General features: G+C 42.4%; 2 protein-coding genes across 4 annotated transcripts in view; one reads left to right on the top strand and one right to left on the bottom strand.

Annotated features, from left to right (window-relative positions):
• The window catches only part of Kmt2c (lysine methyltransferase 2C), a 193,961-nt gene extending 186,321 nt beyond the window's left edge, over positions 1–7,640 (top strand). The window contains 4 exon segments of the mRNA XM_027428523.1: positions 3,311–3,427; positions 3,762–3,835; positions 4,026–4,134; positions 5,669–7,640. Coding sequence (XP_027284324.1) covers positions 3,311–3,427; positions 3,762–3,835; positions 4,026–4,134; positions 5,669–5,761 — 393 coding nt within the window. The 3' untranslated portion in view covers positions 5,762–7,640.
• Positions 7,641–10,713: 3,073 nt separating this feature from the next.
• Positions 10,714–17,472, bottom strand: part of Galnt11 (polypeptide N-acetylgalactosaminyltransferase 11) — a 29,770-nt gene continuing 23,011 nt past the window's right edge. For 2 of the 3 annotated variants that reach the window (XM_027428412.2, XM_027428411.2), the window contains 4 exons: positions 14,104–14,322; positions 12,500–12,604; positions 11,488–11,625; positions 10,714–11,362 (listed from right to left, as the gene is read on the bottom strand). In XM_027428412.2, coding sequence (XP_027284213.1) covers positions 11,231–11,362; positions 11,488–11,625; positions 12,500–12,604; positions 14,104–14,322 — 594 coding nt within the window. In that variant the 3' untranslated portion in view covers positions 10,714–11,230. The remainder of the gene's footprint in view (positions 11,363–11,487; positions 11,626–12,499; positions 12,605–14,103; positions 14,323–17,472) is intronic. The other variant, XM_035448575.1, reaches the window with a different exon arrangement.

Here is a 17,472-nt window from a genome sequence, read left to right on the forward strand (position 1 = left end):
ATAAATGCCAGCAGTTGGAAGGTAGAGCCAGGAGCACCACGAGTTCCAGGCTACTCTAAAAACTTTGATGTGACACTGCAGCTTTTGAGCACTGCCTTTTCATGAAATCACTGCACATTCCTGGTAGACAGTGGAGTATCTAAATGTGAGCATTTAAAATTAAAATGTAGTCCTTACCTCCTGTGTTATGATCTTAATACTGACATGTCTAATCAACATCTCTCCTGTCCCAGAATGGAATTATAAAGCTCCAATTTTGTAAATGTCCTTTTGTGGTTGAATAGTATCTATATCAGTGCCTAAGTGGATATGTATTCTCAGATCCATCCTGCCATAAAATCGTGTTAATTCACCCCGCCCTCCTCCAAGTTCCAGCCTCTTCCCGAAAACCAGTGTTGCTGTGTACAGTACAGAGTCTTATGAGTTTAGTACAAGCTCTTTCCTCCTTACTGGTAGTTTCTAGAATCTTCTTGTTCTTAGACATTTTGCAAATGTGCCTAGTGGAGGCCCTCTTCATATCACGTTCTTCTCTTGGTGAATCCTTTTAGTCTAGAGCATTGGGGACCTTCAGCCTGAGCATCTTTCTTCTTTCCTGTCCTCTACTTTCTCTATGTTTGTACCAGAAACGACTATTGGTCTCCACGTGTAGCTCGGGAGACTCTCAGCATCAGCCAGGAGTTCTTAAACTGACAAACTGGCTTGCCCACCCGAGACCCACTCTGGAGGGACTCAGCCAGTCTTATGACTTAGATGAGCATCTGCCTTCTTCGTGGCTTTTTTCCTACTTCTTTTGGTTCCCTTGTTTTGCTCTTCTGCAATGTCCTCTGCTTTATTGACTGATTTTTCTTACAAATTTTCAGCAACCACCTAAGAGCTTTTGGCACTTGTCATTTTGTTCTAAGTCTTGTTTCACATTCCTTTCTCTCTGCTGTGACCGTCTTTGAGATTATGTGGGTGTGTTGTGCCCTGCCCTGTCTCTGCTGCTTTCAGTTGCTTTCCTCCTCATTTGCATTTTAGATAGATTGTTCATTCTGTGCCTGTTCCCGTTTTTTGAGGAATGGTTTTGATAGAATCTCAACTCTGTCTTCAAGTCATGATGGACCTGTATGAGGGTGTGCATATGCCGTGGTGTACATGTATAGGTCAGAGAGAAATTCTGGGGGTCGGTTCTCTCCTTCCACCTTTACATGAGCTTCAGTGATTGAACTTAGATTGTCAGACTGTTTTGCAGTAAGCCCTTTTATCCACTGAGCCATCTTCCTTGACACAACTTGAGTCATCTTTCAGAGTTTCAACTGTCATTTTTCTTTTATCATTTTTCTCTTTGCTCACTTCTTTGTTTACCATGGTGACGGTAGTAGATGTCTTACATGTTTCTGTGCTTGTGTCTTAGGAACACACACACATACGCACATTTATAAAAATAGAATCATATTGTCTATACTTACTTCCCCCACTAACGCACAAGGTCTCTACATTAACTGAGGCCTCCATTGTGTTCTCATTAAGTCCTGTGCTGCTTCATGATGATGAACTGTGGCTGCGCGATTGCACTGCTATTGACAGTGTGTCACAACAAAGCTATGCCATCAGTGTCTTAGCTGCTATTGACAGTGTGTCACAACAATGCTATGCCATCAGTGTCTTAACACTTAGTTTCAGTCATCTGGAGTAGAATCCAAAAAGTAAGGCTTCTGTGTAAACTATATTTATTTTTTACCTTAGTAATATATATTTCAAAAAGGCCAGAATTACTGGTTTCTTTCTGCAGTCTATGACTCTATTCTAGTTTTCTCTTGTAGGTATTCCCACCTTTTTATATTTTGACATGTTGGTAGGTATGGACTAACACTGAGATCTTTTTTTAGAAAAATTATTCTTATTTTTATTTATATGTCTCTGTGTTGGTATGTGTACTATGTGAATATGTGTGTTCAATGAGGCCAGCAGAGGGCATTGGGACCCTATGAGCTGGAATTAAAGACTGTTGTAAGCAGCCATGTGGGTCCTGGGAATTGACCAGAAGTTTCTCTGGAAGAGGAAGAAATGTTTTTCACCACAGAGCCTCAGACAGAGTCTTAGTTAGATACAGCTCCTGACTCCTGGAGAAGCTGTCTCCTCATGACTGGCGTCTGTACTTGCCTTTCTGAGAGAATTACATGTTTTCATCACCTTTGTCCCTTTCAGGTTGTGCCAGCTTGCAGTGTTAGGTGTTTTCCCATATGAAATATCTTATACTCTCCAGAAACTCTAGTATCTTTTTTTGTTGGTGGTGGTTTTTTCAAGACAGGATTTCTCTGTGGCTTTGGAGCCTGTCCTGGAACTCACTCTGTACACCAACCTGGCCTGGAACTCACAGAAATCAGAGTGCTGGGATTAAAGGCATGCGCCACCACCACCACCCGGCTGTATCTTTTTTACTTACAAAGGTTTTATATTTTTATATAGACAAACATACATGTTCATATCATTACTCTGCACACACTGTAGGTTGTATTCTCCTAATTTTTTTATCTTTACAAAAAACTTCAATTTTTATTTTTATTTCCTTTCATTGTATAGCCTATTATCATAATGCCATTTGACATATAACCTGCTGTGCTAAACTTGATCTTGCAACCATTGCCATTACTGTACCTTAGGTTCTCAGAACAGGCATCAATTTGGACTGTTTGCTTACACTGATCCAAACAATATTGGTCTGCACCCACATCCTTTTTATATTCTGGTTCACATCTGAGTTACACCTGGAACCATTCACACTGCGTGAGTGAGTTTCTTTTTCCTATTTTTAAAGATAAGTCTGTGACATGTAGGCCTCTGGCAGATACCATGAACAAGACTTGTTCTTAACAATTTCTCTTCTCTTTTTTCCACAGTTTCTTCCTTGATCAGAATCAAAAGCACAAACCCAAATTAGGGCAAGAAAATGCAGATCATCTATGAATGTTGTATTTATTTATATACTCTATAAATGTGCTATTTTCCACAACTTTGTTTGCTACTGCATCTAAGACAGTACACTACAAGGTTTACCAGGCACTGGTCTAGACAGTATGAGCTGCCAAATAAGGCTCCAATGTGTTGAGCAACTCAGATTTTCTGTCATCTCAGCCACTCAGGAGGCAGAGGCAGGAGGACCACAAGTTCAAGGACTGCCTGGACAGCTTAGTGAGATCCTGTTTCAAATGTAGGTGAAATCTTAGATATGGCTTTTGATAAGACTCCTAGGGCAGTACATTTTTATGAAGAGAATAAAGGTCTGTCAGGTGTATTGGAATGCATACAATCCTTTTTTCCTTCTGTTTAGGGACTGGGCCTGTATGCTGCTAGAGACATTGAAAAACACACCATGGTCATTGAGTACATCGGAACGATTATTCGAAATGAAGTTGCAAACAGAAAAGAGAAGCTTTATGAGTCCCAGGTACTGTATAAATTGACTACGACAGACATCTGAAGAACACAGCCATGTGTACTCAGTTGTGAACAGAAGCCATAGCTGCAGACTCTTACATAGCTCTTGTTTGTCTCTTCCCTTGACCATCACCTTTTGTAGCTAGTGTTACTTGCCCATATGTAACCGTAGATTAATACCCCAGCTTTGCAAATGCCCCATCTGATGTTCACACTGACCCGTCAGAAATGTATCAGCTGTGTTTGGTAGGGTCCAGGAATGTGACCAGGGTGCTTTCAGCACAGACTGAGTGTGGAGTGAAGGAGCTTCAGATCACACTGATGACAACATGTCTTCTCTTTAGAACCGAGGCGTGTACATGTTCCGCATGGACAATGACCACGTGATTGACGCCACACTCACAGGAGGGCCTGCAAGGTGAGGCAGAAAGACAGTTGGTCCAGAGGGCTTTGCTTGGGTAGGAATGTCCCCACTGTGGCTGTGCCGTGGACTGGAGTTGAAGTCTTTGTACTCACTTTGTTCCTACATGAATAGAAACATCATCAGTTTCTTTAGAGGGGAAAGCTCCTCATTGTTTTCATGTTCAGTTTTCTGATTTGTCTTGCAGGTATATTAACCATTCTTGTGCCCCTAACTGTGTGGCTGAAGTAGTGACCTTTGAGAGAGGACACAAGATTATCATTAGCTCCAACAGGAGAATCCAGAAAGGAGAAGAGGTAAGGAGTAGAAGAGAGCCAATCTGCCTGTTGTCTGTTACAGGAAATAGCAGTTCATGGCCCTTGGGTCTCAACACATTATTTTTAGAAACTTGTCCCTAACCCAGAGTTTTGTCATCTCTTTATCTCACTTCAAACATTCAAATGATGGCTTCTGTGGTAGTTCTCAAAGCCACATGATATATCCACATATCTTAGCAAACTTCTTTGACTCCTCATCTGGACAGTCTGGCACGCCCCTCTCAAGATGATGCCTGCCACTGATTTGACCCCAAGACATGGAGTTGCCACCTCTGGCAGGTGCATGAACTCAGTAACTCACATGATGTATTATTGGAAGGCGCTTATGTAGCTACTGTATAGTTCACAGTAACAGGCATATAAAAACATCCAGGTGTCAGAACCCAGGATGCATCACTCCAGGACAGGCCCTGCATACCCCAGCCTAGTGGCTCCTGTTTGTGTCATCTTGCACACATCCTCTAGCTTCACTAAGCCTTTTTTCTGTAAAGTGGAGAAATATCATCTCCTTCTATGGGGGGAAGAACTCGGCAGACACCTAATAGCTGCTTTGCAGGTGCAATTTTCCTCCTTATGTAGTCTTCCAGATAGTATCTGATTTATGAGTCAGGAAAGACCCAAGAGATTTACTGTGCCTGGCCCTTCACCTGGCTTTATGGTGTGTGTGTGGGGGGGGGGGGGGGGGAGGCAAGAGTATAAAGTTGATTTGGTGGGAGGCATGCTGTTTCCCACCCAGTTGGTTGGCCTGGAATTTGGATGTTGATCCAAAAAAACTGGGAAGACTAGTTCATCCTGAACCACATACAAGTGGCCTTGGTTGCAAAAACAAATTCAAGGTATGCTGAAGTCCATCATGTTCCACTGTGGAGAAGGCATTGCCTTTGTCATCACAGGACAAAAGAAAGTGCTCAATCGGTGCATTAATTGATGAGAAATGAGATGTTGGCAGGCTTGAGATGCTATCTGAAGACAGGTTTGGGATGGTGGAAGTTAGTAATACTCTAAATCGTTATCTTATAGTTATTATAATGTTACAACATTACAAGGTACAGATGTTGGTAGTCAAGGCAATGAAGAGGATTAAACAGAGCCCCAGATCATTTTTATGTAGATCTGCAATGTTCCAGCTCCCCCTGGTAATAAATTCTAATCAGATAGTAAGTCTGTGGGAGCTTCAAGGAGAGGTGACTTCTTCAGAAGCTTCCATCCACATGAGAAGGGGAAAGCCATGATGTTGGCAACGGCAAGTTCAAATCCAGGGAGCCTTCTGTGGTTTGAGGGAGTGCCCAAAGTGGTGGAGAGAACATTATGAGAAGACATAGGAACTCAGCATATCCAGCTTACCTTCTTTTAGTGGCACCCCAACCTACCCCACTTTCCCAAAAGATTCCATGGGACCTCAACAAACCCAGGCTGGCTTTGGCTTATGTTTATTTGGTTTGCTGATTTGAAATGCAAGGCAGATGGAAGTGGGGCACTGCCCTGTCTCACACGGTGTCTTTGCCATGCACAGCTCTGCTATGATTATAAGTTTGACTTTGAAGATGACCAGCACAAGATTCCATGTCACTGTGGAGCGGTGAATTGTCGGAAGTGGATGAACTGAATGCATTCCTTGCTATCTCGGCGGGCGGCTCGTTCCTAGGAAGAGGCGACTCAACACTTCATTGGATTTTACAAGACAGAAAGATATTTTTGTTTTCTGACTTTTTGAAAAACAGCTTCTGGAAGCTCTGGTTCCTCGGCCTTTGTCTGAAGGAAGCACAGCACAGAGAGAGCCAACTGAGGCTGCCTTGCTGTGCACTGAGGTCAACAGAGTCACAGAATGGTCCAGCACTTTTTTTTTCTTTTTCTTTTTCTTTTCTTTCCCTCCTTTTGTTTCCTTGTGGGTGGGTTTTGTTTTGTTTTTGTTTTGTTAGTCTCATTAAGGAGAAACTTTTCTGGGGCAAAGAGCCGGCGGCTGCCCTGCCCCAGGGTGGGGGCCTTCCTATGAATGTAAGACTGAAATCACCAGCGAAGGGGGCTGTCCAGAGTGCTGGCCACGCCTTACTGACAGGGGCAGGCCCTGAGTTTAACTAAGTGGACACCACTGATCAAGGAATGTACTGAGATGACTTCCTTAGGGATAGAGCTAAGGGATAATAACTTGCACTAAATACATTTGAATACTTGATTCCATGAGTCAGTTTATTGTAGTTTTTGATTTCTGTAAAATAAGAGAAACTTTTTGTATTTATTATTGAATAAGTGAATGAAGCTATTTTTAAATAAAAGTTAGAAGAAAGCCAAGCTGCTGCTGTTACCTGCAGAACTAACAAACCCTGTTACTTTGTACAAATATGTAAATATTTTGAGAAAAACAGTATAAAAATAGTTATTGACCAAATGCTACCAGGCGCTGCAGCAGCTCGGGTGCTTATAACCGTTGTAGGGATGTTACAATATAATTTTGTTATTAAATATGCCATTATAATTATGTAATAACCAAAATTCTGCCCTGGTGTGTCTGGGCTTTTTGGAAACTGTCTATTAGTGCTTGTTTTCTACACCTGACTTCTGACAGAGCAGCGCTGTGCTACGACTACAACTTTTATAGCTGTTGGTGATTTAAACTAATGTTTCATGTTATATTGTTGCATCCCTACTTCTTCAGTCAGGTTTTTTTTGAGCTTACAATTTGTGATAACTGTGAATAACGGCTTAAACACACACCCAAATGGAGGCTGAATTTTTTTCTTCAGCAAAAGTAGTTTTGATTAGAACTTTGTTTCCAACCACACAGAATTATGTAAACATAATAGAGTCATGTAGCAGGGACCTAACCCAACTCCTTAGCCTTCTATTTAACATAAAAATTTGAAAAAGGAAAAAAAAAAAAAGCGAGAGAGTGAGAGATGTGATTATACTCCCAGCTGCAGGACTCCGGCAATAGGGTTTTTCGAAGATGTAATTTTAAAATGTGTTTGTATGACTGTTTACATTTCTTTAATAAAAAAAAAAAAACCACACTGTTTTGTGTTTGCTTGTAGAAACTTAATCAGCATTTGAACCAGGTTAGCTTTTTATTTTGTACTTAAAATTCTGGTACTGACACTTCACAGGCTAAGTATAAAAATGAAGTTTTGTGTGCACAATTGGAGTGGGCTGTGAGCTGTGGTACACTCAGTGACACAGCCCTCAGCTTGTAATGTATATGGCATGATGTATTTTTATCTTACAGAATAAATCAATTGTATATATTTTTCTCTTGATAAATAGCTGTATGAAATTTGTTTCTTGAATATTTTTCTTCTCTTGTACAATATTCTGACATCCTACCAGTATTTGTCCTACCGGGTTTTCGTTGTTTTCTGTTCTGTATAATAGTATCTAATGTTGGCAAAATTGAATTTTTTGAAGTATACAGAGTGTTATGGGTTTTGGAATTTGTGGACACAGATTTAGAAGATCACCATTTACAAATAAAATATTTTACATCTATAGAATCTGCCTGTGTTCTGTGTGGGCTGTGGTCATGTTTGGAGTTTGGTTCTGCTTGGTGTCCGAATTACTAAGTCTGTATGTTCCGATGGAAATTCAGCCATGCTCCTGGGCTGTGGGCTCCCCTCTCTTGGTCAAATAAGAAAGAGAACTTGTGTTAGGTGCACAACATGGCAGATTAAAGACCACTCTTCATGCTTATTTGCTTGTTTAAAGCCTGTTCTTGTTTATCAGTGTGTCTGAGATGTCTTACTGTGCTGCCCAAAGCTCAAGCAGCCTTCTCATCCTCCTCTCCTCAGTCTCTTGAGAACTCAGGACTTAACAGCTGTGTGCTGCGGCTAGGCCATCTAGACAGGTTTCCTTTCCTCAAGCTACTTTTCAGTTTTACTCTGTGGTAAAGACCTATCAGAATGAATGGACTTAATATTTAACCTAATATAGCTGCTAAGAGGCAGATATGGTGGTACATACGTTGAATCCCAAGTGAAGCAGGATTGTGAGTCAGCCTAGGCCACATATATGTAAACAAGACCATCTCTCAGGAATGGAGAAGCTTAAGAATCATAATTTCCAGACGCCCCTCCTTTCCTAATCTGATGGGTTCAGAGCTCCTGGTTGATGCTGTCTCTCCCCTCCACCTCCAAACACACTGACTCTGAGGGAGTGAATGCCTTTGTGTTTACTAGAGTGGTCTTGGCTCCTCACGACCTCATCAAGGCCAGCAAGGGGAAGAAAGACAATCTTAACCACCAGATTAGTCACCTAAATACTGTTTCAGGGGCAGTGAGAGCATGGGAAAGGATGTGTCAAAGACTGCAGAAGACAGCATACAATGCCAGCATCTGGCCAGTGGTCCGCACCGGTGTCCTCCATGGCCACTTGGGTTCCAACTTTGAAACCTCACAGTGAGTCTTAGGCTTGAAAACAGGTGCAATCTCAAGATCCCAGCTCCATGTTGGCCCAGGCTGGTCAACCACATCAGCTACCTGTAATTCTTTGGCTACACACTTGGCACCATGTACTAAATGCAAAGGTCTATTGTCATCCCTGTCTGCTTGCCAACCTTGATTGTTAAGCTTGCATGTGATTTGCAAAGGTCTTTTCAGATTGGTTGCACACGTGTCTGCATCTCCTTGTGCAGCCTCTTGGTTTCTCTGTTTCATTTTAGCCATGAAAGTAAAGTAAGTACCCTGCTTCCTTTTCCTCGATGGACCTTTTACCTACTGCAGTCTCAAATTTCTCTTAGGGTGGCTTTGAAGAAAGCATATCCCATCAGTCTTCTCCTAGGAGGCCCCAGGATGAATTCTGGATGAGAGGAGGGCTTGTCTCTCAGGAATGCTGTCTATCAGTCCCTATGACCCAGTCTGAAGAGAGTGGCTGCCTGCTGTGGTTTGGGCTCTATGTGTAGGAGGCCTGGCCTGGTCTGGTGTTACTTGGAAGGTGTGGTGCCACTGGGAGACTGAGAGCTCAATCCCTTACAATCCAGCCATAAGGGGAATGGTTCTGCCAAGGTGTCCTTCTGCCTTACCACAGGTGAAGAAGTTAACTTCTTGTCAAATCCTTTCGGTTAATTAGCTATTTCTTGTCTTGTCTTGTCTTGTTCTTACCTACTTGTTTCTCTGGTTCCTGTGGGTACTGGTGGGAGACCTAAGACATACTCTGTATTTCCACATATCCACCACTATGGGGGTGTAGACGAAGGTTCTGTCCCACCTGGTCCCACAGCCCATTAGCCCCAAATAAACACACAGAGACTTATATTATTATAAACTGTTTGGCTCTAAGTAGGATGCCCAGCATGTCCTATCTTCCTGGTAGCTACATGGCGTCTCTTTCTCGTGGCTCCTCTCTGCATCCTCTCCCCAGCATTCTCCTAGTCTGGCAGCCCCACCTATACTTCCTGCCTGGCTACTGGCCAATCCCAATGTGTTGTAAAATGGCATCTGATGTTTGGATTGCATTTCATCAGTGACTGTGAGATTGAGCACCTTTTCATATGATGAAAACCTTGCGTGTTCAAACAGTCCTTTTGTGCATTGTAAAAACTGATACACGGAACACAAGTCTCAAGGTTTTTTCATTTTCTCATTCTGTCTTGAACAGGTGCTTAATTCTGATTTTGCTGTTTTAAGGTTGATATGTTGTTTGCAAATCTTTGCCATGAAGATACTCTGCATTTTCCTCCAAAAGCTTTTATTTCTCGTCTTATGTTCAGGTCTGTATCTGACCAAAATTTGTGTTTGGTCAAGGATGGAGAGAATTAAGGTTCAGTTTTGTTCCAATACAGCCAGTTCTTCCAGTAAAATGTGCAGATTTGGAGTTAGCAGTTAAGTGCTTGCCATTTGCCATGCAGGCATAAGGCTCACACCAGCCAAGTGTGGAAGGTAGAATGCACACTTTTGGTTTCCTCTTAGTCAGCTCCTTGCCCCTAAGTCAGGTGAAAACTTGTACAAAGCAACAAATAACCTGAAGGCCAGAATTCTATACAGATAAATAGTTGCTAAGTCATGGCACTCATTAAGCATGTTACATCAAAGAAACCTGGATTAAGAGTAAGAGTCAGGACACTATGAGATGTTGAGGAACCTATCACTTCTTAGAGGATTCGAATTCTTCTAACCTTTTCAAGTAACATGACATTTAATGTTTAATGTGTGTTTAAATCCACCTTTTGCATTCTAGTCTTTGAAGTCTACGATAGGCAGAATACTTAAGATACATATCACAGATGTAAAATGGGGTTTAAGTGGCTTTGTGCTTATTTAACATCACTGAATTTCTGCAATATGAGATTATACCTGAGAAATAGAAATTTGGGGCAGAGAGAATCACCTTGTATTTTCATGCTTGAGTATTTGCAGACTTCTATGAATTTTTCTCTGAGATACTTGTACTTAGCAGTTTTAGGAAGAGAGTTTCACAGGCAAACTGTTGTACCCAAATTCACTCAGGTGTAGCTAAGGGACTGCCACTTGAAGTTATCAGCTGCCACCTTCCTTAATGGGCTGTCAGCCCATCATATTCCCAGATCATCCAGACCACAGACCACAGCAAATGACAAGATGGAAGAGGCTTAAATCCTAGTTAAATGATCAAAAAGATCCATTTTTTAATGTAGACAGCCTGTTAAGTCATCAAAATAATTTATAATAGTTAAATGTCTCTTAAGTATACATGATACTTTCTGAAGCTAAAATATGCATCCAACCAGTTTTTAAAATCTATTAGGAACATTAAACAAATGATAAAAAAAAATCTCCTATGAAGTCCTCTATGAAAGGAAACTGACCAAGTTCCTGATTAGACAGAAACCATTCCATCTCTAAGGGAGAATAAGAGAAACATAAAAATAAATAGAAATGTCTGCTTCCTGGGTTTGTACTAATAGACCCAACTCTTCAGAATTATTTTTCTGTTTTCTCTGGATAAACAAGATTCTCTTAGCAGCAGCTCAGAAATAACCTGAGTCCCGGTGAAGCATGTTCTACTAAGGTTCTTGCCTGATGGGGTCAGCAACGTCCTTCATTAAGCACCTTGATTTATGTCAGGTGTGACAAAACCTAGTGAATTATGTTGTCCTCAGCCAGGTCCCACCTTAACCTTCTAGGTGCCACTGTTGGGAGGAGGAGCCATCACAAATAGCCATGCCAACAGAGCCCTTCTGATCCATCAGGTCCACCACTCTCAAGCACTGTCCAACAGATACTTGGTACAGCCGATTGTTCTTCTGGGAGGAAAAAAGCAAGGAAAAAAAAAGGACTTGCTTTTACTTAAAAACATTCTTGCAACAAGCATCAGGACTAGTTCAAGCCCCCATTCCTGTCCTCCCATGTTTATGTGCAAGCTCCTCACCCCAAATGTCCACTGCTGAGATCCTCCTGACCCATGGCATTTCATGAGTCGGGGTGGGTCTGAAGATCGAGTTTCTGACATGTCAAGGCAAAGGAGGTTATTTAAAATCAATTCATGCTCTTCATTATAAATCCAGATCTAAAAAATTCAAAGACAAAAAAAGATTTTAAAAAACAGGTGTTGCTTTAGGTAGTGGAATGAGGGCCTGCCTGGATAACACTTCACTAACTCAGTCCAGTGGGGGAAAGGCACCTGTTCGCTCGATGACCTAAGTTCCATTCCTGTCCCCATGTGATCAGAGAAGAGAACTGACTGCTGCAACTTGGCTTCTGATCTTTGTGTATGCACACTCAATGTTTTGCTAGGCGGTGTTGGCACATTAATCCCAGCACTGGGGGGGGTGGGGGGGTGGGGGGGAGATGAATGTTTGTGAGTTCAAGGCCAGCCTGGTCTACAGAGGGAGTTCAAGGACAGGCTCCAAAGCTACAGAGAAACACTGTCTTGAAAAAAACAAAAAAGTAAGTTGTTTTTTGTAAAGGCAGTATATTCTAGAACTGTCCAACTATACATTCTGTTTATCAAAAGGGCCATATGTGAGAGCAGTGTACCACTAAATGGAGTGACAATCAACACAGGCCACTCCTGGCAGCTGTGGATTTAAATCAGTTTGGTTATGCTGTCTTTTAAGTTAAGCCTGAAATTACAGTAACAAACTGAAGTTATTTGCTTACATTTTAACATTGAAAAGACTAAGTGGATGCAATGACTCAAAATTCTGCTGAGGTGTCCTTTAATGAGCTGTAAAAATTGGTCAGGAAAATCTGACTCTGGTTCATCTACTGAGGATTTACAGTTTGGAAAAGAGCACACAGTAGAAAGCACCAAGGTCTAAACAACTGACCAGCAATGGTCAGAAGCAGAGAAACATGGAGAAGACAGAAGCAGTTATTTTCCGCCTTCCCACATGTGCTTCCTTCCCCAGAGTGGCTATGCACTGGCAGGCATCACCCACCTGAGTTGGGTCTCCGTAGTCACAGGCCTTAAGCAGCACCAAGCCTCCCTTCTGGCTGGAGCGGCCCTGGGCTACCAGGCATTTGTTGGTCTGCAGGTGGTATAGCTGCAAAAGAGAAGAGTGCTTTTGAGGACCCCATGCAGACATCTGGGTGCTGGGGGAGGGGGGGTGGTGCCTGGGTGAGGATTGCTGTTCCACAATCCCAAGTAAGAACAAGACAGGAAATAAAGCCATGCATGGCGACTCATGGAGCTGAAGCAGGAGGAACATGACTTTGAGGCCAGCGCAGGCTACACAGCAAACCCGTTTTTGCTTTATGGCTTGTTTAAGTACACTATGTATATGCTGACTTGGGAACATAGAACCACCAAGACCTTCCAACAGTGACACAAAAATCAAGAACTCTGCTATATGGGTACAAAATATCTTTTAAGTAAAACACCCAGGCTGGAGAGGTGGCTCAGAGGTTAAGAGCACTGACTGCTCTTCCAGAGGTCCTGAGTTCAATTCCCAGCAACCACATGGTAGCTAACAACCATCTGTAATGAGATCTGGTGCCCTCTTCTGGTGTGCAGGCAAATATGCAAACAGAACACTGTATATGTAATAAAAATAAGTAAATAAATTTTTAAAAGAAATGAAAAACACCCAATAAACATCTTGGTAGTTGTTTGGCTTTTATAAAGTAAATCAGGAGAAAAGTACTAGGCTCAATTCTCCAGAAATACAGAGGTTGGAAGGTGTGCCTTTGGAATTTAGGAGGGAAGCCTGCAAGACCCCAGCTTTCTGTTTGCACAGGTGTGGGTAGGCTCTCCCTCTTCACTGAATCACAGGGTCTCTCAAACCCAAAGCTCATTGGGCTTGCTCTAAGGCTCCTGTCTCTGCCTTCCAAGCTCTGGGATTGCAAGTGGGCCACAACTAACTAGTGTCTACCTGGGCTCTGAGGCACCAAACTCCAATCACCCAAGCTATGTCCCCAGCCTCCTGAATGCCAGTTTTAGAAACTACTCAGAACTCGCCTTAAGTGTGACTGGAAGGGCCCACAGTGTGCCCTTTACTAAGCTCTGGGGACTACCACTGCTTTGGGTATGAAATCTTACTGCATGTCACACCAACTTAACTGTCACCTTCAATCTCTGTCTGAGTTGGTTCCTAGATCTGAGACTGAACAGTAACAGGCTTCGTTTTCCTGCTCATCTCCCTTTGAGGGATCACTGCAAGTCTCTCCTGTTGGAAGCTGGTACATAATCTACATAAGGTCCCAGACCCTCCAAGGCAGCAGGTACAGGATCCTGACCTCAGTGTAAGCAGCAAACATGTTAAAATTTATAAGCTTTTCTACCTGAGTAGAGGGAAATCCTCAAAAGAACCTTATTTTGTCTTTTTTTTTTTCCTGGAGCTGAGGACGGAACCCAGGGCCTTACGCTTGCCTACCACTGAGTTAAATGCCTAACCCTGAGAATGTAATTAAATCTGAACTAAATCTAGAGAGTCATTTATCACAGGACCTAAAAAAAAAAAAAAAAACACCACCAACAACAAAAAAACTTCCTGCTATGTTCCTCCCAGTGAAGCACTCAGACAGGACTGCTGTGCTGTCTTACCCGTCCACGCAGAAGGACTCTGGGGCGCTTGGGCCCTCTGTTGATGAAGATGGGCTGCTGGGGTTTGGCATTTGGGCCAGGTATCTGCATCTCAGGGTAAATATTGTCCAAATACCACTTGAATGATTGACAGCCCAATTTCTTCCTCAATTCAACACGCTCACTGATATTTCCAAAGCTTTTGGTCTTCAAATCAGGTCTTAAAGAAAAATACTGCTCCTAAGTTAAAAAAAAAAATAAAGAAAGAAAAGGAATTTGATGGAAATATAGTCCACATTCTGTGAGAAAAACAGTCCTGTGTTTTCTTAATGTTACAATATCCAGGGAACTTTGCACATTCGTGTCTCTAACCATAACATAAATTCAAGATATATTCGATTTGGCAGAAGACAAACTAAAGGAAAGAAACTCTTAAGTCAGCGGACGTGCTGATGTGAAAGAAAAGGGAGTTGCCATGAAAAAGTGAGGCCTTGCTGGAGTGGGTGTGGCCTTGCTGGAGTGGGAAGTGCTTCCCTGTGGGGTGGGCTTTGAGGTCTCATATGCTAAAGATACTGCTCCAGTGTCTCAATAGACTTCCTGATGCCTGCAAGAAGATGTAGGACTCTCAGCTCCTTCTCCAGCACCATGTCTGCCTGCGTGCTGCCTTATTTCCTGCCATAATGATTCATAAAAGTTGCCATGGTCAAGCCAGGCAGTGGTGGAGCATGCCTTTGGTCCCAGCAATTGGGAGGCATAGGCAGTTGGATTTCAGTGAGCCAGGACTGTTACACAGAGAAACCCTGTCTTGAAAAAACAAAAGAAAAAAAAAAATTGCTGTCGTCATGGTGTCTCTTCACAACCACAGAACACTAATTAAGTCAGACAATAGATGATGTATGAGATGAATGACTCAAACCCTGGCCTCTATTATTCTCAACATGAGCTGACGATTCAGAATTCTTAACCATGGATACCAACCATGTTAAAATGTAAAACTGAGCCGGGCGTTGGTGGCGCACGCCTTTAATCCCAGCACTCTGAGTTCGAGGCCAGCCTGGTCTCCAGAGCGAGTGCCAGGATAGGCTCCAAAGCTACACAGAGAAACCCTGTCTCGAAAAAAAAAAAAAAAAAAAAAAAAAAAAAGTAAAACTGAGCCAGGCATGGTTGCACACACTTTAATCTCTGCACTAGAGAGGCAGAGACAGGCAGAGTCTCTGAGCTATGCGGCAGCTCCAGGCCAGTCAAGACTGCATGGTAAGACCCTATCTTAAACCAGTACCACTGACAAGAACAAAAACAATAGTTTTAATTCATTAGGATAACCTTTTGTGTTTTGTTGTTTTTTCAAGACAGGTTTTCTCTATGTAACAGTTTTGGCTGTCCTAGAACTCGTTTTGTAGACCAGGCTGGCCTCATTCATGGAGAGCCACCCTCTGCCTCTTGAGCACTGGGATTAAAAGCATACGCCACCACCACTTCTGTGGTCATCTGGAAACTCATTTTTTATTGCTTGGCTCATATGCACATATGAGCCTGATACTGTATGCTGTTGGCTTGAAAAACTTAGTATGATGAAGGGGATACATGTCTTGGTGCATTTGTGGCAGTCAGAAGACAGCTCTATGGGGCTGACTCTCTTCCCACCTTTAGGTAGGATTTTGGAATCAAGCTGGTTGCCAGACTTGTGCAGCAAGCATATTTACCCACTGAGCCATCTCACCGTTTTAAAACTACAACCTCATGAAAAAAAAAAATGTAGTTGAAATAGAACAAATATTTTTAAAGCTATTACAAATAATTATAGTTATTCTTGTATTAAAAAATTAGTATTTGTAGTTTTTTGAGACAGTGCAAACATGCAGCCCAGAATGTCCTCAAATTAATAGTCTTGCCTCAGTGTCCCCAGTGCTGAGACCACTACAGCAGCATGCTTAGCTTATAACTTAGTGATTTTGACATTTTAATTATGATATAAAATAAGAAATCATACCAGTGAGATTCACATTTGATTTTGCTTCCTCTTTGGATGGTTTTTACACATGTAAGACTTTTGTGACATGTAGTACTTATTTGAAAAACACTGGTTTTTGGCTGTACAGTTCTTTCGAATACTGACACACCTCACTATACAATAAATTTATGATTTCATCAGGAAGTTAAGTGGCGGCACACTTTCATAATATGGGGGGGGGGTGTTTTCTTTTTGAGACAGGGCCTCACTATATCCCTGGCTGGCCTTGAAACACCAACTGCCTCTGCTGGGATTAAAGGTATGTGCTACCAGGTCCTGCTGTTAGAGAAGAGCTGAATATTATCATTTACAAGCTTTGGCTCATTTTGAAAAGATACAGCCCAGTGTCTCATGCAAGTGCTTCTGGAGAACAGTACAGCTCAGCACTCAGCTCATACCACGGTACTACACAGGAAGCATTCACATTCGTACAAGATTTCTGACTTGCTGATTGCTGTCTCTTCAATGGTGTTCTCAGAGGAAAGCAGCTGCTGCTTCCAGGCATGCAATGTCTACACAGAAAACACAGTGTCTGTGGTCATCTGACAGAAATGAGTTAGACCCTGGAAACCTAAGTGGGTGGCCAGAACCTAGAAGTCAGCAAGCCACACAGATGATAACAATTCAAGAGGAGATGAGCTCCACAGAGCTCTGGGTTAGGAGAGGGAAGGAGACAAGCAAAACCTTGGCATGCTTTGAGGCCCTGTCTCTGCTCCTAGCTCCCTCCTCAGCACTTCACAGACTGGGCCATTTACATTTACTTCACAGGGTTTCAGATTACTGTACATTCTCTTAGTCATCTTTTGTCTCCAAAATAAGAGCTCAGGTACTTAGCCAAGCATGTTACTGCATGCAAGCCTATAATCCTAGAACATGAAGGCACAAGGATGGAATTCAAGATCAATCCATTTCAATGACAGTAGCAACTGCATACAAATAATCACAGCAGCATTTTTGTAAGAGTTAACATGCAAACAACCCAAATGCCCACCAGGCGAAAGCCTGATGGAGAGAGTATCCCTGAGCAATGGGTAGTAGTGAAGTGCTGAGACCTGCTACAACACAGCCCAGTCTAAACACAAATGCCAGGTGAAAACCACAGAAGGGCACAAATGTGTGAGAGGTCTAGAAAAGACAGTGGAGCCAGGAGACAGATGAGTGGTTGTCTAGGGCTTATGGACAGAGATGAAACACGAAGGATACAGTGTTTCTTTTTGATGTGACAAAATGCTCTAAAATTGACATGCAAATCATACTTGTCAAAGAGGCTGGAAAGAAAACAAAGTTGTGTAAGGTAGGATAGAAATGGGAAAGGAACCCTGAGTGAGCAGTGAAGTCCAGTGGGTGAGAATCCCTGACCCTGATCAAGGCCCAGAAGG

This window comes from Cricetulus griseus, chromosome 8 (genome assembly GCF_003668045.3).
Source record: "Cricetulus griseus strain 17A/GY chromosome 8, alternate assembly CriGri-PICRH-1.0, whole genome shotgun sequence".
NCBI classification, from domain to species: Eukaryota; Metazoa; Chordata; class Mammalia; order Rodentia; family Cricetidae; genus Cricetulus; species Cricetulus griseus.